Source organism: Stegodyphus dumicola, chromosome 5, assembly GCF_044657685.1.
Source record: "Stegodyphus dumicola isolate Sdum_Otavi_A_Nest chromosome 5, ASM4465768v1".
NCBI lineage: Eukaryota > Metazoa > Arthropoda > Arachnida > Araneae > Eresidae > Stegodyphus > Stegodyphus dumicola.
In genome coordinates this window covers 137604780-137631617 of record NC_140772.1, presented here as the reverse complement: position 1 = coordinate 137631617, position 26838 = coordinate 137604780, and the positions used below count along the sequence as shown (strand labels likewise).

General features: G+C 32.6%; 1 protein-coding gene across 3 annotated transcripts in view; it reads right to left on the bottom strand.

Moving 5' to 3' along the window:
• Positions 1–26838, bottom strand: part of arm (armadillo) — a 120341-nt gene that overhangs the window by 73872 nt on the left and 19631 nt on the right. For all 3 annotated transcript variants that reach the window (XM_085817103.1, XM_085817105.1, XM_085817104.1), the window contains exons 3-6: positions 8338–8462; positions 8102–8210; positions 7778–7965; positions 3271–3575 (exon numbers count right to left, since the gene is read on the bottom strand). In XM_085817103.1, coding sequence (XP_085673229.1) covers positions 3271–3575; positions 7778–7965; positions 8102–8210; positions 8338–8462 — 727 coding nt within the window. The remainder of the gene's footprint in view (positions 1–3270; positions 3576–7777; positions 7966–8101; positions 8211–8337; positions 8463–26838) is intronic.

Below are 26838 nucleotides of genomic sequence, written 5' to 3'. Positions count from 1 at the left end.
CATTCATTTTTTAACTCAGAATGCACAAAATGTATACCACCTTAAGAATTATCTAAGCGTTGCTGCCACATATTCTATTCACATACTGTAATAAATCTAAAACAATCTATAAAAGAAATTAAGAAAACAACCAAAAAAAAAAAAAAAAAGAAAGAAAGAAAGAAAGAAAGAAAGAAACAGTTTTTTTTATAGACGATTCAGTATTTCTCATTCAATTAATTCAGTTTTCACTTTGTGACAAGGCAAAAATACATAAAAATTCAAAATATCTGTATTGAAAATTTGAATAAAATTTCCTCGAATAAATTCCAGAATGGATTAAGCATGATTTAATTCACAATAATAAAAGAAGGCGTTATCTTTGTTTTTGCGAAGCTTACTTTTTCTAGATTGGCAACAAATCTACTATTCTGCTGTTTCAAATGTAAACAAACATAACCATAATTACAAAAATAATTAGGCTTAGCAGCGCTTAAACAACTTTTAAATTGTTAATTATAAAAATATCGCATGCAGATTTACTAAAGACATTAAAACCTTAACCAGAAGATAAGGGCAACATAATTCAATCATTTTTAAAGTAAAAAGTGCACAATTTACAAACATATAAGAATAAAGAAACTGAGATTACCGAGCCGAGTAACAGAGTGGACATATAGGGTTTAGCTTGTTTGAAAAGTTTCGGTTTTAATATTTTTATATTAATTGTTGCATTTATATGTTTATTTGAAATTTATTAATTATGAATTTCAATTTCTGGTCTTTGTGAAATTTTAGTTCTTAATTTCTTATTTTATATATATATACATATATACTTTTGGTGCCGCCGATTGCAAGAAAAATACGAGGTACATGTCTACATGCCATAGCAATCCTATATACAAAATTTAAACGTTCTAAAGCTACTCATTTTTGAGATATGTACATAAGTACGTACATGCACAGTATGTATGCACAGACATTGACAACACAGTATGTATGCACAGACAACACAAAAATTTCTCTTCAGAATTCATTTTAAATCAGATTTATAATTTTTTTGGGGGAAAAGAGTCATTTATTCTGCCCTTACGTATGAATGTCGCGCAAAAATATTGTTAAATTGCATTCGATAGTGGTCAAAATGGATATTTTCGTTGAAATATGATGCCTTTTTTGCGATTGCAATACAGTACAGAGTCTCTAATCCGGACGTCCATAATCTGGAATGATCTATAATCCGGACCTCAAAGCTACAAACTATATGCGCATGTGTAAACACACTATATGTTTACACATGCGCATACGCATTTACGCATGCACATAGTCCGTTTATGCATGCGTGCTTAATGTTGCAGATTGCGCTGTTCCTTAATCTTTTAATTGGATCCGGCTTATTATTTTTTGCAGACTGTTAGAGCAATTTTATAAAAAGTAAGCTTGAACTTTCGATTATGTCAAAAAGAGTTTCAAATTCTGGAGCTGCCAAAGGATCTACAAAGCGAAAGCATGTTTCGATATCCAACAAACAAAAAGTGGAATTGCTGCAAAAAATGGATAAAGGCATATCCGTCTCAAAATTATGCCAGGAGTATGATGACATTGGAAAGTCAACTGTATATGACATAAGGAAAAAGAAAAAGGAACTTTTTGAATATTTTGTGGATTCCGACACCCCACTTGCAATGTCTAATAGAAAAAGGGTTCGTTATGCTAAAAGTGACGATCATGACAAAGTGATGAATGTTTAATAAAGTAAACAAATAAATATTAAGCTCTCTCTCTCTTTTTTTTTTTTTTTTTTTTTTGTAAATTTTGATACCTTTTAGATCATAATTGCTCTTTATTTTATAAATTACAGTTTCATATTTTTAAGTGTATATTTTTTGCATGCTATCTTACCAGATTTAAATTGATGATCTATAATCCGGAAAACACCTAATCCGGAATCACCGAAGTCCCGACGAGTCCAAATTACGGACTTTGTACTGTACTTCCTTTTTACTTCGTACAAGGAAGTAAAAAATTAATAGAAGTTTTAAAAAGTTTTTTCTTTTGGTTTCAAAATTCTATCTTTTGTTCCAATTTTTAGCCTTTTGAGAGATTACTTTCTTGTCAACATATTTTAGTTTCGCTAATGAAGCCAAACTCGCAAACCTAAATGTCACTGCTGTAACAATATTTTTCATAGTTTCGGTCGTGTTCTAATTTGGGTGAACTATTATAATTAAAATAAACTGAAATGGTTCATCATCTAATTCTGGATAGAAAGGCAAGATTTTTGCGGAAGAGAGATTTCAATTGATTTCAATGTTCCCCTTCCTGGCAAAGTGGCACTGAAGTTTATTGAATTCTTCTTCTATTATGTTCTACTTTCTTTAAATTTCATTAATTTTTTTTAATTGGGGTATTTCTTGTTTGAAGTGTTTTGTTAAATTCCCACCCCTTTTTTCATTTATAGGATTATGCAAAATTTATTACATATGAATTTCAATTTTTAGTCTTTGTGAAAAACTGGTTCTAAAATTCCTTACTTTATTTACTTACTGATAATTTTTCAGCGGCTTAACATGCGAAAATACTAGGCATGATTATATAGTATAAATCCGAGATCCTGATTTGTCAAGAGTTCGGCTATCCCGGATTTTGTATTTTTCTGGCTATTAGATGAAGTTTAAATCTAGTAAGATAGCATGTAAAAATTTTTGGTCTTTTTGAAAAATTGGTTCTAAAATTTCTTTTACTGATAATTTTTCAGCGGCTTAATAAGCGAAAATATTAGGCATGATTATATAGTATAAGTCCGAGATCCTGACTCGTCGAGACTTCGGCAATCCAGGATTTTGTATTTTTCCAGCTATTACATCATAAATTTAAATCTAGTAAGATGGCATGTAAAAATTATAAAATTAAAAATATGAAATAATGATTTATGATCTAAAGAGTATCAAAATTTACCAAAATAAAGCTTAATTTAGTTAACACCGAAACACTAACTACATTACAGAAAGGGTTACTAAAGTACTTAACTATCACAGAAAAGGCCACACTACAATACAAGCAATGCCTTCACTGATAGGCAACCTAACACGCTGCAGTTTTTTTGAAAACATGCTGTATGATTCAAATTGTTTGGTTAACTTCAAACTAGCTTCTTATATCTGCTGTTCATCTTTGCAAATCACATCATGGATGCTGACTATAGTCGACATACATCTGAGGGTTACTTTGTAAACGCCAACTACACCCAGAGTTAAGAGTGAAAGGGTTAGAAACAAGTTCTGCCATTACCTCAGTAACTTTACCAGTGCTGGTATCCCACTTGATTTGAAAATGGCCAGAAGACCTTGTCTGTGATGAGATAAATTGTGAAGTACACCAGCGGCACATTTGGTTGTTTCGAGATCATTAGAAGAAGTCATGGCACGCACCAATGCTGCCACCATCTGTGGCGAGTTCATGATTGCATGTCGTGACGCCTCCTTTTTAGACAGCTGGTGAACCATCATTGCTGCTTGGCTTACGACAACCTGATCTTCATCATTCAGTAATTTGACTAATTCAGGAATAGCTCTGGTTGCCAGATCAGCATCATCCTAAAATATAATAATGTGATGAGAAAAGTTTTTAAGATAACGTTTAAAAGATTAATAAAATCGCTCAATTGATTAGGGAAGCAAGAAATATCATTAGGAAAATTATTGTGAGATTGTTAATTGTAAAATATTTATATGGAAGATGCAATTAAAAAGTCAGTAATAAGCCTACCAAGCAATTTTTATGCAATATCACTTCATATATATAAAACAAAAAAATAAAATAGAGTGCATATAAGCATAACAAGAAAAGATATCCTTTTATGGGTGGTAACCGATTCTAATAAGATGTTCTGCCTAATATTGTTAATCTTGAATAAATATTAACTCTGCAGATCTTTTAACATGGAATCAGTTTAGGATATCAAACAACATCTGAGTACATCTTCGACATTCTTCTCAATGAAAACAATTTCCGTTTGCAAATATTCAATTTGCCAAAGCAAAAATACTGCTTTTCCTGATAATGTATCTGGCAAAAACACCCAGATATATTCAAATGGATTTAAGTCAAGCAAGCATAACAGTTAATTATATCCTTGATTTCCTCTTCTTAAAGAATGTTATCTATGAAAAGGAAGAAATTGTAGATCACAGCAGCATATGAATTGACAAAAGATTTTAGAACTTCAGTTCTATGAGCATTCAATCTAATTTTTATAGATAATTTAAAGTTTTTTAATGTTAACCCCACTGTGCACTATTAAACATAAGCTTTACATTTTACAGGCACTATCTTGTTTTCAATTGGAAACATAAAGCATCTAGGGAAAGCTTGTATGCAGTTCTTCGTAAAATTCATAAATATCACAAGTTAGTTACTCTTAGTTACATTCATTGATGCTTTAGTTTCAATTTAGTTGATGGCATGGTGGCTTATATCCCCAAATTTTGTACATTATATCTATAACATTTAAAACTGACATTATTTTTGCTGAATTACATATGTCTAATTTGGGTAGATTTTGTGTTGCTCTTAAGCAATGTAAAGCATTCAGTCAGAACCTGGTAATTTACCTTTATAAATTAGCTGACTGCTCATTGCATTGTATGTTGTTTCTGAGATTTTATGCATTGTTTGCGAGTTTCACATGATAAAATATAGTCACATGAACAGTGAAAAACTATACTGCGGAAGATGGTCAGTTAGTGTAACAATGAAAATGAAGACTGGGATGATGAGACAATACATGACAGTGGCAACAAATACACAAAAACAAGTAGTGATGCAGTAAATCTTATTGCACCTGAAGTGAAGGCTTTTGTCCAAAAAAGGTATTCATGTCAAACTGACACTTGGATCACAAAAAATGCAGGCAGATATCAAGCCATGAATCTCAAATAAAATTACTGTTGCAGGTAGGTGTTCCAGGACTGTCTGTACAAAACATGACACCAAAAAAGCACAAGATATATTATGGAAAAAGAAGGTCTACTCGATACTAATCAAGAAAACTAAGCGCACAAAATGTATTTATAGATACATTTTCTTCTTCGTAGTTCCTAATATACAAGTGGAATAGTGAGAGATGAGTTATCACAGAATACATGTCATTGTCAAATAAGAATTACAAATAACTTATTAAACGCAGTAAAATAAGAAATATAATATTTAAAATATTTTTTGGCTCTGACAAGTCTTTTTAATAGCATATGTTTTTTATGTTAAAATACAAATTAACGAAAAATAGAATTAATTTATACATATTCCTTCCCATACCATCAAACAGATTCTACTTGCAATATAGAATTTGCCAAACCTGGATTACTCTGCTTTTCCCCTCCCCAGATAAGAACTCATAAATTCACAATGATACAAAAAATTTCAACTTAACAAAAACAGACTATGATTCCACTTGGCACCTCGCTCACCATGATGTTCAAAAGCCAAGGTTTCATAATAAAATCCTCCATTATATTATTACTTTAATTTAGGACACTGCAAATACTGAATCTGCAACACACATCCTGTTTTTAAAAGAAACACCCACTACAGATAAAAAGCATTTTGCATATATTCTCACTGGGTATTTATTATACTTATTCTTAAATAGCTTTGACCTCATCTTTGCCTCTTCTTTTATCCTGGAATTGGATGATTTAACAGTTAGAAAATAACAGTTTGTAATATTCCAATCACTTTGTTTATCACCTGCTGTTCTAACCTGCTTCCAGCCAGCTAACTTAATAAACTAACATGTTCACTGAGAAATGAAATAAATTACTTGAGTTTAGCAGACATATTCACTAGGTAAGATCTTTAAGACATGAAATTCGAATCACAGGTATACGTAGAAGTAGAAGAGGCCATAGCCACCAGGTTATGCCTCTAATCTGCTACCCATCTCGAACACACCAATTCGATGGCTGCTGTGAGTATCCACACTGAATGCTCAGCAATGCACAAGTCCATAATATAGGGTGGGGCAAATAAAAGTGGCCTGGAAGACAGAGTAAGTCTATTCTCCAGGCCACTTTTATTTCCCCCAACCTGTAGCTACCAATAGCAGGGCCACTAAAGTTTACAATAATTAAAAAAGAGGGCAAATGAAGAAAATGACGAAAAGAAAGCATAGCAACTCCTAATGATATTGGAACAAAAGACCAACTATGTCCTGGCTCAATTACCACCTAAGATCGCCACTGTTGTTCATGACGTAATCATTCAACCTGATCAAGCCAACTCATATGAGGATCTGAAATCAAAAATTATCGAAAGATGTTTCGATTGGAAGGCTCAAGAACTTTGCTGGCTGATAGTAGGTAAAAGCCTCGGTGATCGGAAGGCCAGTGAACTCCTCTAAAACATTATGAAGCATCGAGCAGAGAATCACAATATCGAAGACTCACTCTTATTTAAACTCTTTAATCAAGCGATGCCTATTCCTATCCAAACTATATTAGCATCCACCTCTCCTATTACTTTGGATAAAGCAGCTGATCGAATTTAGGCTATAAAAAAGCAACACGCACATTTCCACCATTGTCCCTAACAATAACCCTTCTCTGGAAAATGCCAGCTACACAGTGCTCCCAGTATGAATTTTATTGCTGTGTGTGGAAAAAATTACATTTTCATACTTAATGCTGTTCCATGCTGCTCATTCAAATACAGGAGGCAGATCAACAACTCATCACCTTTACTTACATAAGCAATCTGTGTCCTGAAACTGTTTCATCTACGGTTCGATGTCATGACGATGTGGTACTTCTTTACCCAATTTTTCATATGAAAATGTCTTTGAATGATGATAAATGTTGATGCTTTGGAGTATTCCAAAGCACAGTATTCATTCTCCTGCATGGAGTGTGCCCTTTTGATAAACAATGCCTCTAGTATTGAATTCACAACTGGAAGAATTTTCGCTGCTACCAGATAAATCCTGTATAATTGTAGTTTCAGAATTAATTTGTTTTGGCTTAAATCAATTACAGAATTTCTACTGTGCTATTTGTTTTTTCCTTCAATATGAAACACCCTGTATTTAAGTCATCTAACTAGTTACAACAACAGAAAACTAGTGAAATATTACAAAAACCAGAACAAATTTTTTATATTAATATCACTATTTCTAAATTCACACAGTTTACACAGCTTGATGATTCTGACTTATCTATGCATTCAATTCTGCAATTTTAAATTATTTCAAAATCTGTTTAATTATTTAACATCAAAATAATTATCAGTTCTTAATTTTCAACCTTCTATACAAGTGAACTACACAAATTAAATTTCTTGCAGCAGAAAAATAATTTCAATTTTTAATGAAACACATCATTAACATATTTAAAGGGGGGAAATACAAGAATAAAGGTTAGAAAAGATCTGCCATTTAAATTTAATATTTTTAAGATGTCCTTTCATACTTAGCTGGGTGAGAGGTATAAGATTCTGACTTATCCATGCATTCAATTCTGCAATTTTAAATTATTTCAAAATCTGTTTAATTATTTAACATCAAAAGAATTATCAGTTCTTAATTTTCAACCTTCTATACAACTGAACTACACAAATTAAATTTCTTGCAGCAGAAAAATAATTTCAATTTTTAATGAAACAAATCATTAACATATTTAAACGGGGGGGGGGGGGAATACAAGAATAATAGGTTAGAAAAGATCAGTCATTTAAATTTAATATTTTTAAGATGTCCTTTCATACTTAGCTGGGTGAGAAGTTAAAAACATTACATAAATATTACCTGATAATTAATCAAATTGACAACAGCATGCTTCAGCATCTGTGACGGCTCAGCAAGACGCTGGACTGCTGTTGGTTGTGTAGGATCAAACTGTGTGCTAGGAATTTCAATGCCCTCCTCCAAAGTTTCAGGAAACATAGCTGCACGAACTCTTTGAGATCGTGTCTGATTTAACTGCTGATTCATTTCTATATTTTAAAGTAATAAAAAAAACATAATCATAATAGTAACAAAAATTTGGAGGCTAAAATTATGTATCAATTACTATGAAACTAGTTTGAGAAAAATATTAGTAACATAAAAAGGAAAAAATTCCATCATTACCATCAACTTGTTCTTGAGTGAAACCTTGGCCAAACCCAGGTTGATCCCAATCGAACACAATCTGATCACTTTCCAAGTCATCCTCTTTGCCGCAGAGGGTAGGTGGAGCCTGAAATGATTTTTTTAAAAAATAATAAAAGGATATTTCACTTACTTCAGTTAAGCATTTTAGAATTAAAATCAGTCTAATATTAAGATTTCCTTTAAAAAGAAAATATAGAATGAACAAAACTTACATGAGTTGAAGCTCCAGAATGTATACCAGAATCTCCCATATATGAATTCTGTTGCCATAATAGGGTCTGTTCTTTAGGATTTGTTAAAGGCATATCAGGAGGACTGCTGTAGTTGCCATGAGACACTGAAAAAATATCGAAAAAGTATAAAATTTTGTTTAATTTTAAATTTTTTTATACAAACAAACATACAAAACAAGTTAAGACACAATAACATGCTGAATAAATACTAATTCAGAAGTCAAACAACAAAAATCAGCGTTAATTTACAAAATTTTCACAGGACTAGTTTCGATGGTTTTACCGAACCATCATCTTCAGCTGCAAAACCGCAAATGAACAAGATAGGAAATAATGTTTAGATAAGATAAGAAAGCCTGGACAAGAATAAGCAAGTGGCGCCATCTGTTGGCGAAACCAGAACTAAAACATAATTTCTCTAAAAGCCGAAGGCAAATTTGGATTGGAATTAGGATCGTTAACTAGAACAGAAAGATTTTTATGAATGTGAAATGCCTCTAGAAAATCCAGTTCTCCAATGGAAGATGTTTTTTGAATAATTTTGGCAACAGAAAAATTGAAAGTGTGATTTTCGGACCAACAATGTTGACAACACAAGACTTCTGTGTTTCCTTTTTTCTAACATATGCCTCATGTTCTTTGACGCGAAATTTTAAGGCTCTCTTAGTTTGGCCAATGTAAATTAAACCGCACTGGCAAGGAATCCTATAAATACCCCAGGAATTCATATCTGGAATGGGGTCCTTGAGTATAGAAGTTGGAATTTTATTGATGGGAGAGTAAACAACTCAAAAGTTAAATTTCTGCAAAATATGTGCAACTTTATAGCTAATTGATGGAAAGAAGGGAATGACAACAGAATTTTTATAATCTCCTAAAATAAGAGTGTGGCTTTTAGTGTGTTGAGATGAAAATTTTTTAACTGCTTGATTAATAATGTTGGGTGAAAAGCCCCTGTCAATAGCTATTGCTTTTAAATAATTTAGTTCTTCATCAAGGGCTAGTTTGGAGGAGCAAACTTGAAGAGCACGGAAAACATAGGAATAAAATGAAGCTAACTTTTGTTTAGTCGGATGACATGATTTAAAGTGTGGTGGAAGGCAAACCGATGAAGGTTTACGGTAAACTGTAGTACTGAAGTTGGGTGTGTTACGTGTGACCAGAATGTCGAGAAACGGAAGAGAATTGCAGGTCTCAAGTTCAAAAGTGAACTGAATAGCAGGATCAATAGAATTCATTGTTGAAAGAACTCTATTTAGATCATCTTTATTACCTTCAAACAGGGTAAAAGTATCGTCTACGTAGCGGAACCATGCCGGGAAGTTTAAAGTTTCAAACAATTTTGTTTCATAATAATGCATGTTCACCCAACATTATTAATCAAGCAGTTAAAAAATTCTCATCTCAACACCCTAAAAGCCACACTCTTATTTTAGGAGATTATAAAAATTCTGTTGTCATTCCCTTCTTTCCATCAATTAGCTATAAAGTTGCACATATTTTGCAGAAATTTAACTTTCGGGTTGTTTACTCTCCCATCAATAAAATTCCAACTTCTATACTCAAGGACCCCATTCCGGATATGAATTCCTGGGGTATTTATAGGATTCCTTGCCAGTGCGGTTTAATTTACATTGGCCAAACTAAGAGAGCCTTAAAATTTCGCGTCAAAGAACATGAGGCATATGTTAGAAAAAAGGAAACACAGAAGTCTTCTGTTGCTCAACATTGTTGGTCCGAAAATCACACTTTCAATTTTTCTGCTGCCAAAATTATTCAAAAAAATCTTCCATTGGAGAACTGGATTTTCTAGAGACATTTCACATTCATAAAAATCTTTCTGTTCTAGTTAACGATCCTAATTCCAATCCAAATTTGCCTTCGGCTTTTAGAGAAATTATGTTTTAGTTCTGGTTTCGCCAACAGATGGCGCCACTTGCTTATTCTTGTCCAGGCTTTCTTATCTTATCTAAACATTATTTCCTATCTTGTTCATTTGCGGTTTTGCAGCTGAAGATGATGGTTCGGTAAAACCATCGAAACTAGTCCTGTGAAAATTTTGTAAATTAACGCTGATTTTTGTTGTTTGACTTCTGAATTAATACAAAACAAGTATTATACAAGCTAGTTTTATTTGCATTACACAAAAAGTTTATTAGTCAATCATGTCAGATTACTATAAAGATTATCTACTTAATAGGACAGATGCCTTGAAAAAGGATTCTCCGAGGAAAATTGGTTCACATTCACAATAAATATACCTTGTTTAAAAGGACCCAAACAATGAGATTTCGTAGCACATTAAACCACCCAAACACTTTTTTTAATTGGGGGAAGGGCAGAACTTTTCAGAATCAAACCAAAATCAGCTCAAAGACATTCACTTAGCTACTAGCTGCTTTGTCCCCCCCCCCAGAGAATATATGGCTCTAAAACATATTTAACTAAAAGTTAATTTTTAAAAGACACTGAGTTTAAATTTTAGCTAATTTTTCAAGCGAAAAAATTTTATGAACAAGAATATTATCGCATAAACACCAGAATTTTTTTCAGGTGTGACATTCAGAAAAACTGAATATTCTAAACTTGACTATTAAATGTCCAGCACAAAAATTAGTTATTATTTTTTATTTATTTATTTAAATAAGAGGAAAATATAAAGAAATATAAAAATCATTTTAAAAATAGAGAATAAAAATCTAAAATCAGAAGAAAATTGATTAATGTTAATTATATTTTCACTTCCTTGTGTGAAGGAAAGGAAGTCCTGCAATCGCGAAAAATTTTGGGTGTAATATTTCAACAAAAATATCAATTTCGAACGCTCTTGAAAGCATTTGAACAATATTTTTGCAGAACATAGGCATGTACAGAAAGAATAAAGATTAAAAATGAATTCAAAATGGATTCAGAAAAAATGAATTCAAAATGGAAGAGATCTTTTACTTAACATTTTTATGTACGTATGTATCTCCTATAACTCAAAAACGAGCAGCCATAGAAAACAAATTTTGTGCATGGGACTGCTATTACATGTAGTTGTGCACCTCCCTTTACCGATGCAATGGGACTGCTATTGCATGTAGTTCTGTATCTCTCCTTTTTCAATGCAATCAGCTGCAGAAATCATGCATAAACGTATATATTCCCACTCTGTAACCTTTGATGAGCTTTGAAGCTTTTTTTTATTCTTATATGTTGGTATATTGTGCATTTTTTGCTTTAAAAGTGATTGAATTATGTGGTTTTTTTTTTATGTTCTGATTAAGGTTTTTATGCCTTTAATTAATCTGCATTCAAAAATTGTACAATTATCAACTATTTAAAAGTGATGAGTTAAGCCTAATGAACCACCATTTGTTTAAGGTCTTTCAGGGGACCAAAAATAAACTTTGTTTTGTGCTCCGAAAAATCTGCCTTCTTGCCCGCTGGCTGAATTGCTTGTTTTTGCGCAAAAACTCTAATTTTAATTCTAAAAAAAATTTTTTTGGAACTGTCTTATTATGTGTATTTAGTGTTATGCTTTTCTATATTTTTAATGAAAATGTTCTAATTTTTTTTTTTTTTTTTTTTTTTAAATTGAGAACTAAATCAACTGAATGAGAAATACATCTTTAATTATATGCTTAACTGAAATGCAGCAAAAAATGTGTATAATGATGTCACAAAAGTGAATCTGATTGGTGGATTTCCAATGCTTGATTAAGTCTTTTTTGACACTGTTACTATTGCTATAGAATGCTTGGAGTTTAACTCTTTAATTAATTAAAATATGCCTAAATTAATTTAAAATGCAATTTATATACCAGACCAAATAATTAAAAGATGAGAAAAATCGCATATGTTGCTGAGTGGTTTTAATTAAAATGCTTTATGTATCAAAATTTCAAACTCTGCTTTTTGAAAAAATGAATAAAACAACAAATTAATATTATTAATATTAATTATAAATGTTTTAGGAAATATATTGTAATTAATTTATGTATTAAAATTGTTTTGAAGGTGTTTTACAAAGCTTTTAAATAAAAGCTTGTAATTTATATTAACCAATTAAATTGTACTAGGTTATATTTTATATATATTTTAGGTGCACAGTTAGATAGATACATCCAACAATCATATTTAAATATGATAATTTTTATTTACACTGGTTTTAAAAATAAGATGTAGGCATCTTAGACTGAGAAACAAAGCAGCACAAAGATGTTAGCACAGTAGAAGCTAGCGAAAGGAATGACGGAGTTGTTTTGCCAAGAATATTTATATTATGTATGATGCATAAGTACAGCTAATCTGTGACTGGTTAATTTTAAATTGTTATGTAACATGGAAAGATCTTGAATTTGGGAGAAAAAAAATGGATTCAAGGGAGAGACATAAAACCTAGACTAGTAAATTTTGAGTTTGCCAATCATTTCTTAGAGCAGCCATTGCATTTTTGTTATATATAAATGTTATGTAGAAAAATATAGAAGTTAAGAATACTTTTTACCTTTTACACTTAACTTTTTAACTGACTTCTTACTCGGAGCCGTGACAAAAAAAAAAAAAAAAATAATAATAATAATAATAATAATAAATAAATAAATAAATAAATAAAACTAAGTACTCTCACATAAAAAAAACCTTATTCTAACACTTTCAAACTTTGGTGAATACAATCCTTACTTTAATTTAAACTAAATTCTACTTTAAACAACAACTCAGAGAAAAATAACATTTATCATATCATCGCTCATCTCTTTAGATCCAAGAATGAAGAGAAAATATCCTCCATGAAGTTTTGGGTAGAATCTCCATGAAGTTTTGGGTAAAGATTATTTATCAAAACAAAATGCAGAAATGCACTTCTACAACAAAATCATCAATCGGCTATCTCTCGCTAAAATAAAGCTTATTCAGATTCCAACCTAAAAACACATAATTTTCAATACAAATCTAGAGATAGCCCTAAAACACTTTACATTTAAAATACAACACCGAACTCTTCAAAACACCATGGAAAGATAAATCTCACACTTAAGAAGTCTACTCATCAATTCATATAAATTAAGTAAGCTGATCGTATAGTCACAACATTTAAAACTGATTTTTCTACTACCGCAAATGATTACATACTCAGGTTCGAATTGAAAATAACCATATTTTTTGCAAGAATAATATGGGTGACCTACAGTAAACCACAAGATAAAACTCAAAATAAATATACACTAATTAAATCAATAAACACATTTATTAAATAGTTCAAACAGTATAATTTTAAATAGCTGCCCAGACTACCCCTACAAAACATTTGTTTAAAAGTTACTCATTTCATTTCAATCTTATTTTTAACATTATTCAATTAATACAAAAATCACAGTGAAACATCTTTTAAACATGTACTCAAGAATTTAAACTTATGACAATTAAACAATAAAAAACATAACTAACACTTTCTCAACTATTAATTACTCATAACACGTTCTCAACTATTAATTGATTGATTAACAGCAAATATTCAAATTTTAATCTACATAAAAATGTCAGCTAAGGCTTTAGAATTAACATTTCCAAAATCCTAAACCTTAATTATTAAAAGAAAGGCAAAAATGAAAATAACGAAAAATTCACTCAAAGTTGGCTAGATCACTGCTCTCCAAAACCCAAATCCGAAGACTCTTACATAGAAACAATAGTCAGTTGACAGAACCACAATCAATCTGATATTACAACTGTTCAAGACACTCGCGGTTAGCTATTTCATCGCTGTCAAAGAACAAGTCTGAAAACTCTGAAGTCAGAAACAATGTTTCATCAAACGTTCGATTGACAAAACCACAGTCTGATTACACTTCAAGACTGTCACGGCCAGCAAACAGACAACTGGATATGACAATCTGGATCTTTGCCGTATGAACATCTTCCACAAAGTGAAAAAATATCAGCGACGAATATTTCAAACAAAAGTTGTCAGTCAGGGATAATGCTAGACCTATCCCCAGATCTTCCGCCCATTTTGGCTGACGTCTATCTGATGGGAGCCCACAACGAGCTCGGACTGGTCCCCGCAGCCCACAGACATGGGAAGGCATTAACCAACTTTAACCACAACCACGGCAGGCCCGAGAGCCTCCTCGCGGTCACTTCACCCGGAGGAGAGTACTGCGGTCACCGACGCAAGTGGTCGCATCCCCGTACTGGTAATAATCTATTTCTTTCTATTTTTCTATAGATCCTACGACAAAGATCCTTAAGACTACCAAGAATTCTTGGCCACACAGCTTTGTGAGACTTTTTTTTGGAGGGGGTTAGCAAACAAAGTGAATTTATTAGTTTTCTCCGGTACTTTATTGCTTTTCTTAATTATTTAGTGGTTGCTAACTCTCCTTATGTTGTATAACATATATTATCCCTTCTTTATACAATTTCGTGCACTTAAACTTTTTTGTTACAGATTTCTTCTTTGTTCCATTTCCCAAGCGACGCCGATGTTTTTTATAAGTAATAGGTCATTAACTAACTCCCTTTTTGGCCCACTAGTACTTGTAACTTTGTATCTGTAGGGGTGGGAGTTGAAACTTGGTGTTGGTCGAGGCATTTTATTACCTCTTCTTACAGGATTCGCCCCCATTATCCTATTTCCCTTTAATTCTTTCTGTTTATTTAATGGTTATTCTTCCTTCTTCAGCCATTTTTCAGTTTGCTCAAAAATATTTCCGCCTTAAAAAGGTATATCTTACGGATTATTAAAAAATAAATAAATAAAATAAATAAAAATAAAATTGTTTTTAACCTTTGTCTTTTCTCACACTATTCATTAATCCTATATTTATTTATTTGTCGTATCCAAATGTGAAGTAGGCTTCTATATATCTCTGTAAAATTTCTGTAGAAAAACGTGTTAATGTTTACACAGAATGCCCTAGATATGTGAAAGAATTTATATGTGTGCACGAGTCTCATTTTGTGTATGTGTGTGTATTATACATGCATGTACTTTCATGTAGTATATGTGAGTGTGCAGTTGCAAGTGCGTATATAAGTATACATGTGTGTGTGTATGCATATTTATGTATGTATGATTATGTACGTTAATATATGTATCTGTTAGGTGAAAAAATAAATAAATAAATTACCATATGCCTAAGCACTATATAAAAAAAATTTTAAAGTACTAAATTGTGTTTTCGTAAGAAAGAGAAGAAACCCTAAAATATTACATTCTTTCCGCTCTGCCAGAATGCAACACAAGGTGAATCGAAATCTTTCATTTACTTTGCACAAAAAAGTTCATAGCTGAAATGCTCTTTACTCTTCATTCACTTGCTCAATTTTTTAATTAATCATTCACTTACATTTTAATATAGTCTCCTGCAGCTTATTGCAAAGCGATCTGTGCAACTTCCAGCTTGCCATACTTCTTCCAAAATCCCTCCCACCTTATTAGCCTATCCCCCACTAACTCCGCCCATTTCTGGCACTACAGACAGATACAACATCAGTTCAATTAATAATTTAACTACTGTGTTAACAAACAAAACTTCAACAAAAAATTTACTTAATAAATTCCTTATTTTATTTATTAAATTACTTTATTAACCCTTTCTATCTTAGTATCTTATCACTACCCACTGCCACCGCTCCATTCCTCCTGCCTTATTGTTTCTCTCAATTTTTAGCAAAACTCTCTTGAAAATATTCAGAAACTACTTGAAACTGAGGTTGAACTTTTAGAAAAAATTCAGAAACCAGAACCTCCAGTTGAGAAATTATGTGCCGGATTTAAAGTAGTGCAGAGACTCATAGACTTCGTCGAAAATGGGATTAATCAAGTGACGAAGAATATAGCTTAACTCTCCAAATTTCTCCGGAAAATTTAAGAATACCAAAACCCTTTATGGTTCGTAAACTTGGACCATATGCTTTGACATTTCAATAGTTCATCATATATTTCTATTACTTACTTTTTCAAGTCATAAATAAATTAGTTTTAAGTTATTCTTTCTGCCCATAGGTGACGCTTTTAGCTTTTTTAGGTAATTTATTTATTGTCCATCTCCGAATTAGGCTATTATTAGCTTCGCCTAATAAAGGCATGCACTCACTGCGCATTATTTCTTAATTAATATTTTCTTTTTATGCCTACTTTCAAGAAAATAGGCAAAAAAATCTAAATTAATTATTGCTTGCAGCTCATTCTTTCTCTCAGTTTTTCTATTTATCCAATTATTATAATTTTATAATTAATTACTAAAGCTTGCTGAACTGCTTTTAGTAATTTTGCACCTTAAATAACAACTAAATTTCCTAAATAAGCTATTTAATTAAAAATGAAAGTACAAAAGTGAATGAATCATGCTTCAATTTATTTATATATTATTTATTACTATTACTATTTATTTTTTCTTCTTAGTATGCTTCTTATTCTACCGGATAATTACACAGTTCTGAGAAATTTAGCATTTTAGTTAAGACACGGTTAAGTAAATACTTATTATTTTGTATTGTCTGTTTGTGTACATTGCATTTAGTCACTATTGCTGTTCTTCTACATACAAACGTTGGCTAGCTACAACAATAACTTTCCTTTATTTTTCAGTTATCATTCTTTAATATTAGAGGTGTTTTGTACTGAGTAATATTCAAACATCATATTTTAAAACCCTGTGTCCTTCATCTTAGGCTAGGTTGATCTGGCCTTTTCCTTCTGGTAAACATCCACTGCTTTTCATGCACAAACACTTTTATTCTTCAAATGTTACTTAACAATTTATGCACCCTTTATTCCATGTTTCATTACAATTCTTGTTTTACCCACTTGGCCACATTATTTCTAAAAGGCCAACGCTACCCGGCAAATTTAAATTCATGAGTTATATCTGTCCATCTGTAATTCTCATATAAATAGGTGGCATTCTGTATAGACTTAATTTCCTAATTTTCAACAACATCTTAGAAATTTTTCGGAAGAGTTAGTAAATCTCATCTAAGTTCTGCTTACGACACTACTCCTCATCTGATTTCTGAATTCAGCGCATAATCTTACTGTACAGTAAATTAGCAGGCAATTATGAGAACACCACATTTTTGCTTCTGCTCAATCTTGAATTCTTGCATCTAACTTCAATCGGTAGCCTTCGACCCGGAGGCCTTTACTACCATAAATTACAGTAGTTTCATTAGGAAATCGTTTTCGAATCTTAAAACTTCCACCAGATGGCGACATGTATGCACTGAGTGCAAAAGTTCTGTTTCAACGAACAGTAATTTTTGGCATAAGATTGGCATCCAGTAAGCATCTCGCACTTATGGCAGGATAGAATTTGTGAGATCATTAATTTCTGGAATGAGATAAAAAAAGCTAAAACTTAAAAAAGTAGTTCGACAGGCGAACTATGGTAGTACTCTCCTCCCTAAGATAATACACACCTCCCTTCCCTACTTATTATAATATCCTTCTCTATCAGAATTTTTTGATTATCTTTTTACAAAATTTCTATTACTTTCTTTTTAATTTTTTTTTTCGTAACTTACTTTTATGTTACCAATCCCTGCAGGTGCCGATGACCTGTCAAAGTTTATAAGGGAAAATATATCTTAAGTGTTGAAGTCATTTAGTCAGGTTCTTGGAACACTTCCCTCTCCTGTATTTATCAACATAAGGTGGTGTGCATATCTTTTATATTTGGGTAGCATAACTTAAAGTTCAAGAAAATCGTGAAAGTCCTAAATTAAATAATGATACATCTTCAAATTTACCACTTATTTATTTATTTATTCACTCCCCTCCCTCTTATCTTACGTTATAAAATGCTTCTTAATCAACATGAGTTTGCTTTCAAGAGGTTATTCTTTCTCCAATGAAGGTGCAGCTACTTTTGATGGGTGGAGCCTTCTACCTCGTTCATAAACCTCAATATTGTTACAGCACCCGCAGTTGCTCTTTCATTAATCTTACTCCCTTCCTTCATTCAAGGTACAACTAGCAGATATCATTATAATAAAAGTTTTTTTTTTTATTCATTTCCTTTTTTTCTTTAAAAAAAAATAGACTGACTGATAGGTTCTTGTGTGCAGCAATACATAGTGCTGAAACAGCTTCAATGACTTTGAAATCAGTCATGCTAATTTATCACAGACTTCTTTAAACGATGACCAGCGATCTCAAAATGAATAGCAGTTTGCAATCCTATTTATCCATAAGGTTTTCTTTTATATTAGCATGCCTTGTCTTCCCAGTGGTGCTCAAAATTTTATGATATATTATATACCTTATATGTTAACAAAATTAAATCTTCTATATGTGCTCATGCATAAAATTATGCTAGGGTATCTATATATTTCAGATTTATGTTAATTTTGTATATTTAACATTACATTCCCAATCAGAGGTTTCCCCCCCCCACTTTTAGACACATTCATTCTATTTATTATCCACGAAGGCACTGCATAAGAAACAATAGAGGCAGAATCTTTAGCAGAAGTTAGCTGCTCAACTAGACTTTGCTGTTATGTAACTGGAACACCAATCTTTAATCCCCCCATCATTACCCCATCCGAGGCAAGCCGGGGTTCTTGCCCTAGACAGCAACTTTTGAGGGAGGCAAATTCAAATGTAACGCTGGATCGTTCTGGTATGTTGTTTGCTAAAACTGCTCTCTAATTTTAGTACAATGTTAATACTTTTAAAGCCAAGTTTAAAAATTTCTTTTAAGCAGGTCCGTAATTAAATACTAAGAACCCTTTTAAAGGAACATGAGTTAAAATAAAGTTAAGTACAGCCGATTATAACTATAAATATAAGATCAGAAAGATGCAAATAGAGGGACTCCAGGCGTCACTGATAGAATCAAACTGACCGTATCAGTAACGTCTGAAGTCCCTCTATCATTTCCTGTCTGGCCGGGGTGTATTCAAATGAGAAATAGGACGATAGCTTGTTGAAGGAGTCGCCTGGTTTCCATAGTAAAGTCTGCTGGGAAAGAGAAGCATTGTAACTATTTTCTAAGATCTAATCCAAAAAAATTAACCTCAGGTCATCCTGTTCAAATGAAATAATTCAAATTAATATTCGTCGAGTACATTCAAGACACCATCATTATGACTTCAAGATGACGCAAGGCATTTAGATTTCTTTGCAGCCAGTTGGCAACATAGGCTTACCTTTGGTTTGACTCGGAACAGTGGAGCGTATTTTAGATTTTAAAGCTAGATTAATTATTGTTATGGTTATTTTTTAGTTTTCAGGTCTCTTCTGTACTCTTTTTTTAAAAAAATATGCTTGCTTTTAATAGCCTGCACTATATTTAGTGAGACATGACCATTTATTTAGGACTGTTCAGTGTAATTACGTCAGTTCTTAGTTATTCTCATTAAGGCAATTCATAGTGAATTTCATTTAGATTAAAAGAAACCATCTGCGTGCTGAGGGGGAGAAAAGCGGAATATAGAAAACGAGCCAAAGATAAGGCCAAACAGAGAAAACAAATTTAAGCTAAGATGAAAAAACAACTTTAAGGAAGAAGTAAACTGTCAGACCCTGCTGCAATTCCGATTATGCTGAGATTCTAGAGGGTATTAATATTTCTTGTAATTTGCACGACCAAACATGACTGCATATACCACCCCAAACAATCTACAAGTCAGCATTTGAAAGAACAGCCTTCTTCATCGACATCAAACAAATAGCTGGAGGACATGATACCATGACATAAACATCTCTTCATTTAGAAGGGGGAGGGCAGCAGAAAAACGAAAAACTAAAAAAATTTTATTTGTTGGGTGCATGCGATTGGCTGGTCATAGAAAAAAATGAATGGTCACCAACAATCTTTCTTAAGCAGTCAATCAGTATTAGTCGATAAACATCCGGTAAAGCGTAAACCTCAATCCCATTGAACATGATGGCAAACATCTGACATATAATACAGAACATTAGTAAATAATGAAAAGCTTAGATCTTGGTTTACATATTCTAAAAACAAGAATGCAATTTTTTGTACACCCTGCAAAATTTATCAGAAATATGGCGCTGCTGTTACATCATACAACAGGATTCATTAATTGGAAAAATGTTTTAGCAAGATTAACTGAGCATGAAGCGTATCCACAGAGGTGCGTGATTAAGTGGAAAATTCGAGCACAACAAATGAAATCGTGACAAAGCATCGATCAAGACATGAGTGACTCATTCATACAGAGAAAGAAAAATGGAGAAAAATTCTATATAGTCATGGATGTGGTACTATATCTTTCAACAAACTGTCATTCTTTTCTTGGGTCTGATGAAATCCCAAGCAGTCTGTTCATAAAGTGTCCTCAGCCTAATTTTCTGAAGAAAATTTTCTGAATTTAATCTCTCAGCTTGCCAAATATAATCAACTCTTAAGTATCAGCCAAAGCACCTAACAAAGAGAAAGGAATTATATTTACCCCATATGTGTCTCGTACAGAAAAAAATGAACTAGGTGACTCAATACGTAAAAACATGTGGTGATCATGCGAGATAAAGGAAAATTTAATTGATTTCATAGAAGTTGGTGGAAAGAGAGGAGAATGTATTTCTGAACGCATTGCAGAAAATTAGTGTTTTAATTGACACTTGATGGTTTAGATATTGGACAATGTTGGTGTCAGTCTTGCAACAAGATGTCTAATATGGGTGGCATTTCTAAAACAGTACAAGCTAGGATTACAGAAATGAATAAGCTGGAGAAATTTGTACCATGTTTGGCTCACTCCTCATATCTTGTCAGTATGCATTCTGCTTCTTCGTGCCCGGAAGCAGCTAATCTGTTTGGAATTACTCAGAAAATACTTCGCTTTTTTGTCGGATGCACTACTCGACGGTATAGTATGAAAAAATGTACAAAATACAGCTTAAAAGGAAACAGCCAGATGAGATGGTCGGAAAAATATGTGGCTGTTAAGGTCCTTCTAAAGAATTTACAGGAAATATTCAAATATTTAAAAGAAATTAAAGATATTTCTCTTGATGAGGAATCAAAGCACGAGGTAGAACATCTGTTACATGCTCTGAAAAATTTGAATTTACTATCAACCTGAAATTTTGAGCTAATATTTTTCCAGAATTCAATCGAGTAAATATAGAAATTCAAAAGAAATTCCTCTTCCGCGTTCTGTGTAGTTAACGAAAGAACTGATCAAACTGAGGAATTATAAAAAATGAGAGAAAAATCCTATGGAATATTGGATACAAGAGTCTAAAACAGTAGCCTAAAAAATTGCAGTTGAGTCTTTTCTGGCTAAGAAAGAATTCCAAAGCACAAAAAGCAATCTCAGGAACTGTTTGAAGATGAATCACAAACACTTCAGTCTGTTCAGATCGAAATTTTAATTTTCGTTCCTAATTCCACGATATTTTAATAGCATTAAGGCAGGTAAGAACTTAAAATTACTTATGAAATAGGAAGTATAAATACTCTCAGTAATAGCCCTTATTCTGTATAATAGTTTCAGAATACAGTCAAAAGTCATTAATTCGGACACCCATAAACCGGAATGATCTATAATCCGGACCTCAAAGCTACAAACTTTCTGCGCATGCGTCGTTTTGATGCATGCGCATAAGACCTTTTACGGCTGCGCATATGCGTGTGCGCATGCGCATAATACGTTTACGCCTGCACGTTTAATGTATAACGGACGGTATAAGCTAACATTATCTAATTATCTATTTCAGTTAATGTTGCAAATTGCGTTGTTCTTCAATCTTCGAATTGGATCCGGTTTATTATTTATTATTTAGAAGCACTCAGGATTAGTGTTAGGATTAGGCTTGATTCCGAAAGTAAGCTCACCAGAAAGCCTATTCTCCTAGGAGAGGACGATTTTCTAATTATGTAACTTCAGTACATATTTTTTCTTTATAGCACAAAAAAAAAAAAAAAAAAAAAAGAAGGGGGGGCGCTTAAAAAATTCAGTATAAAATGGAGCTTATGTGTTTACCTCAAATGCAACCTATTTCTGTATTTATTAAAGAAATTAAAACTTTTTAGAGAAACTTAAAGGATGATGGGTTAGGGTGGCAGTTTTTGCTTTTGCCCCACATCAGAAAAATCAAAGATCTGGCGCTACTGGGAGACACTGTTTATAGTAAATGAATATAACTTAATCCCCTTTTGACTAAATGCATGAACTCATATTTTTTTGAAATTTTCTATTTCTTTTCCTCTTCTTTCTATAAGCCCTTTCTAGTCCAAAGGGGCTTTGTCAGAGATGGACTATTGTTTACGTTTTGCGATTTTGCATTGAATCACTATAAATGTCCGTTTCACTTCTCATACTGTTGCCACCAAATGTTAAAGCCCTGCATTATATTTGAAGAAATTAAATAATGAAAAATCTGCATAAATGTATGTCTATTTCTCGCATTGTAATAAAACAACGGTACATAGAGCCATTGAATTTTGAAATTTTGAATGACGTAATCCTCCTACGAATATGGGCATGTAGAAGATCAAATTTGAAACTTGTTTTATAATCGATTTCATATTTTGTAAAACTTTAACAAAATTTTAAGTAACAAACTTAACGATTTAAAAGCAAGCAATGCCAACACTCTATGGGGGGGGAAACCTTTTTAACTCCAGCGCGCAGAACTGTGTATCTGAAATCCTAAAGATATGCTCATTTTGAAATTATTTTGCGACATTGCTATTGAACTGAGTTTTATGGTTTACGCGCAAAGAATGTGATATTTAATAAATAAAGGTAACACATAAAAAGTTTAAAAAACACCTCTTTGGATGCAATTTAAAACCTGAAACCTCTCAGATTTTTTTTAATTTTTTAATATATATATATATATATCAAGCAAGGTAGTTATTACAATACTGAATAACCAATTTGGTCTAGATAACATTTTGTGTTTTTTCCTACATTACTTTAGGCCTACTTTAATTTTATTTTGTCCCATTTTTCCTTCCTGGCCTTTTGAACTCGTATAAAGAGTACCAAGTTCCTTTATCTCTCCTCTGAAATATGAAAGGGCCCGTTTTCTATATACCTTTCCTTCGCAACTAAGCTTGATTTTTTGCCCACCGGTGCAGAAAGACTTAGTGGGTGCAAAACAAGACTCCTGTCTGTTTGTCGCTTCACCCCGAAAAGTTGATGTCAATCTGCCAAAAAATCTGCTCCTGCCTCTCATGCAATGGCTTAAGAAAACTCGGTAGACGCTCAAAATGAAACGCCTCTAATTCACTATTGGCTCAAATAATACCAAAATTAAAAGTTAGCCAATCTTACACAAGGATCAAGGAAGTTCAATTTATGGAGTTCATAGGCAGTATAACGCCTGTGTCTCCACATCATCAAAGAATAAAAAAATTATTGTCAAATACGGTAAAAAATTTGGAAAAGCCAAATAAAAGTTTAAAGAACTATGTGCTTCACACTGAGAAAAAAGGCAAAAACTTAGAAGGTCTAATTTTGTGCCAAAGTAAGAGCCAGAATAATTTAGATAGGAGCAGTCATCATTAATCAAAATTTAGACTAGAACAAGTAAAAGACATGTGTTTCCTTGAACCTTGATAATTTTATTGCGAGCATCAACATCACGGAGAGGGAAGAACCCGTAGGGGAAAAGTCAATGACCTAACCCTGCAAATCCTTCTAAGGAGGAGTGGGGGGGGTTGCGGTTACGCATCAAAAAGTTGCTGCATCAGTTGGTCAACTGATCAATCTTACACAAAATTCGAACTCCCTCTAGCCAACTAAAACAAAGGTGATAAAGAACGACCAAAATTCGAAGAAATTCAGACCCCTCACAAAAATAACGTACCCTTCTTTCCCACGTAACAAGAGAAAAAAATGATGTACCCTTCTTTCTCGCATGACAGAGAAATGTTCTCAATCGTAATTCAGTTAAACTTGCGACATCCGTAAGTAATAAATACGTCACCCAGTTCTCTACTTCAGAAAGGCCGAAATACTTTCTTACCTCCATACCCTAAACATGTGGTCAACCTCACGAAAAGAGGAAATTACAGCTGGGCAGTTTGACCCCTGAGCCCCAAAAGAAGCCACCTCATAAGAAACGGAAATACATTTGCGCCCTTGTATCACATTGTAGCGCTGCGCGCCTCCAACTTGCACGCAACCAAGAGGTGACGGTTGAAACTGGATAAATTACAGAGTCTTGCTAAGGGTTTAAGTCCCTTTTTATTCAACGTAATAAATTACAAGTGCGTGCTCTTGACGCTCACAAACTACGCCAACTCGGCGGTAAAATAAAAATAAGAACCTGAAAAGAAACTAATAACAAGATTCTAGCTACGAGGCTCTCTAAAAGTAACTAACCTCACCGCGTTTCACAATACCGCTGCTAATTCAGCAAACTTGAGGATCACGTTGAACGATTTACAATTCTTCAAGGCAAGCACACAGGCCGAAACGCGGGGTTCTTCAATTTCTGGCTAACTACCTCCGCGCTCGTGAAGTAAGAACAGCACACCTCGAACTCGTTTCCTTTCTATTTAACTCAGAATACTTCCGCTGATAATTTGAATCCTTGCGCGTTCTACTAAAATTTACATACTCTGGCATTGGCAGTTCCAGGGGAAAGTAAGGCTTGACAGGAAAGATAGTTTAAACTTAAAATAAATGTTAGTTAAAATAAATATAAACCCTACAACATCTTCAGCTAAACTTTAAAAGAGCTTTGCCGTAAACGAACGAAAAGTTTAAACAAAACTAAATATTAAACATTAATTCTTAAATAAGAACATTACCATTTCCTTATTCACAGTAAATTAATACAAAATAATTGTACTCAATAATAATAATACATAACAATTTCCATAACATAAATACTGAAATTCAGTAACAAAATTTTTAAGAAATTTGAAATGATTTAATGACATTTAGACAATTTACATTCTTTAAACTGTGTCTTCTCAGTTAGCATTTTTTTTTTTTTTTTCGATAAATCCTTTTACTTAGAGTCTCAAAATTATACAGATATGTACTAAATTATTTAATATTTTTAAATTAAACTCTGCTTATTTAAAGTTGTATTCTTTATAAAAACAAGGATGGGTTTTGCAAAACACTGAAAAGAAAAATTATTTGAAGTGAAAATGCGAGATCATATTTTGTTTCAAAGTTTTTACATAAAAATGAGCTTTTATTTTTTTCTTAGATACTAATTCATTAATTGCAAAATCATCTTTAAAGTTATTAAAAACATTTTAATAGATACAATAAAAAATTTGAGGGAAAAACATTGAAAATTGTAGGAGAAGAAAGAGATTTTTAACTCTTAAATTTGTCTTCAAAATATTTGAATTTAAAAAAAATGCCAAAGTTATTAAATAAAACAAGAGTCATTCAAAAGGTACCAAGTCCCTTTGTCACAGTGAAACCAATATGTACATCTGCGTGTCCTTAACTTTTGTTTTAATTTAAACGGTATTTCTGGAATATTCAACATCAGATAACCTTGTCTGTACTTGTTTATAAATTTCTGTATTTTGTACGGTTCCATCTAGTTTTTTTGGATGATAACGCATCCCCAGATATCTATCAATGCAATTGTTTCGCTGACAGGCCAGCTAGCAGTCAGTTGCACATCAGCCATATTCTTTACTAAAATTAAATGCACCATTCAATCATGCAGTGCAGTATGGGAAATCTCCCATTTTACCCTGCTCAAGAGAGGAAGGAGCAATCTACCAAATTCTACCTTCAATTCTGAAAAGGAATTAATGCTTGTTCGCCATGAATGGGACATGTTGGAAGAACCAGTTTTTCTCATGCGGTTGAATCTGCTATTGTGAATAGGGCTATAGAGTAAAACGTTAAATGTCATGTATCCTAGTATATTTAAGTACATCATGATCAACATATTAAATAATATGAAAGTCAGATTCAAGCAGCGTTGTGTTCTCTTAATCGGTACAAACTAAGGATACTTCTTATATTTACTCTCCTCTTATCATACACACAAACAATAAGCAACATCCTAAAAAAATCAAACATTATCAAACCATTATTTGATATGAATAGAACTTGGCACGTGATAAATAAATAGCAGTATAAAATGAACAGAACTATTTATTATTGTACTAGTCATCACAAATGTCCTTCGTTAGTGAGGCACAAAGCCTCCTCTGAAACTGGTATCTCATCTGCTACCTACCTTCAACAGCACATCAAAAGAAACTTTTCCATGAATTTTTGTTTTCCTATCTGACTGGTTGACTCACTCAAAAACCAGCTTTGGAGAAGAAGCTATGAGAGAGATAGATATAAATAAAACATTTTCACCTCAATTGTAAAACATCCAATGTAGCTAGCTGGGATATTGGCTCCAGTGATACATATTTCAACTAAGATCCCTCTAATGATAGGAAGACATATTAGCTTGTTTCTTGGAAAAGCTTCTACAAGCGTTACACATCATTAGATGTTTTTAAGGTATTTTCTCCCTCTTTCCGGTATGCCTTCATGGTGTAATGGTAGCACACTTAGCGTGTA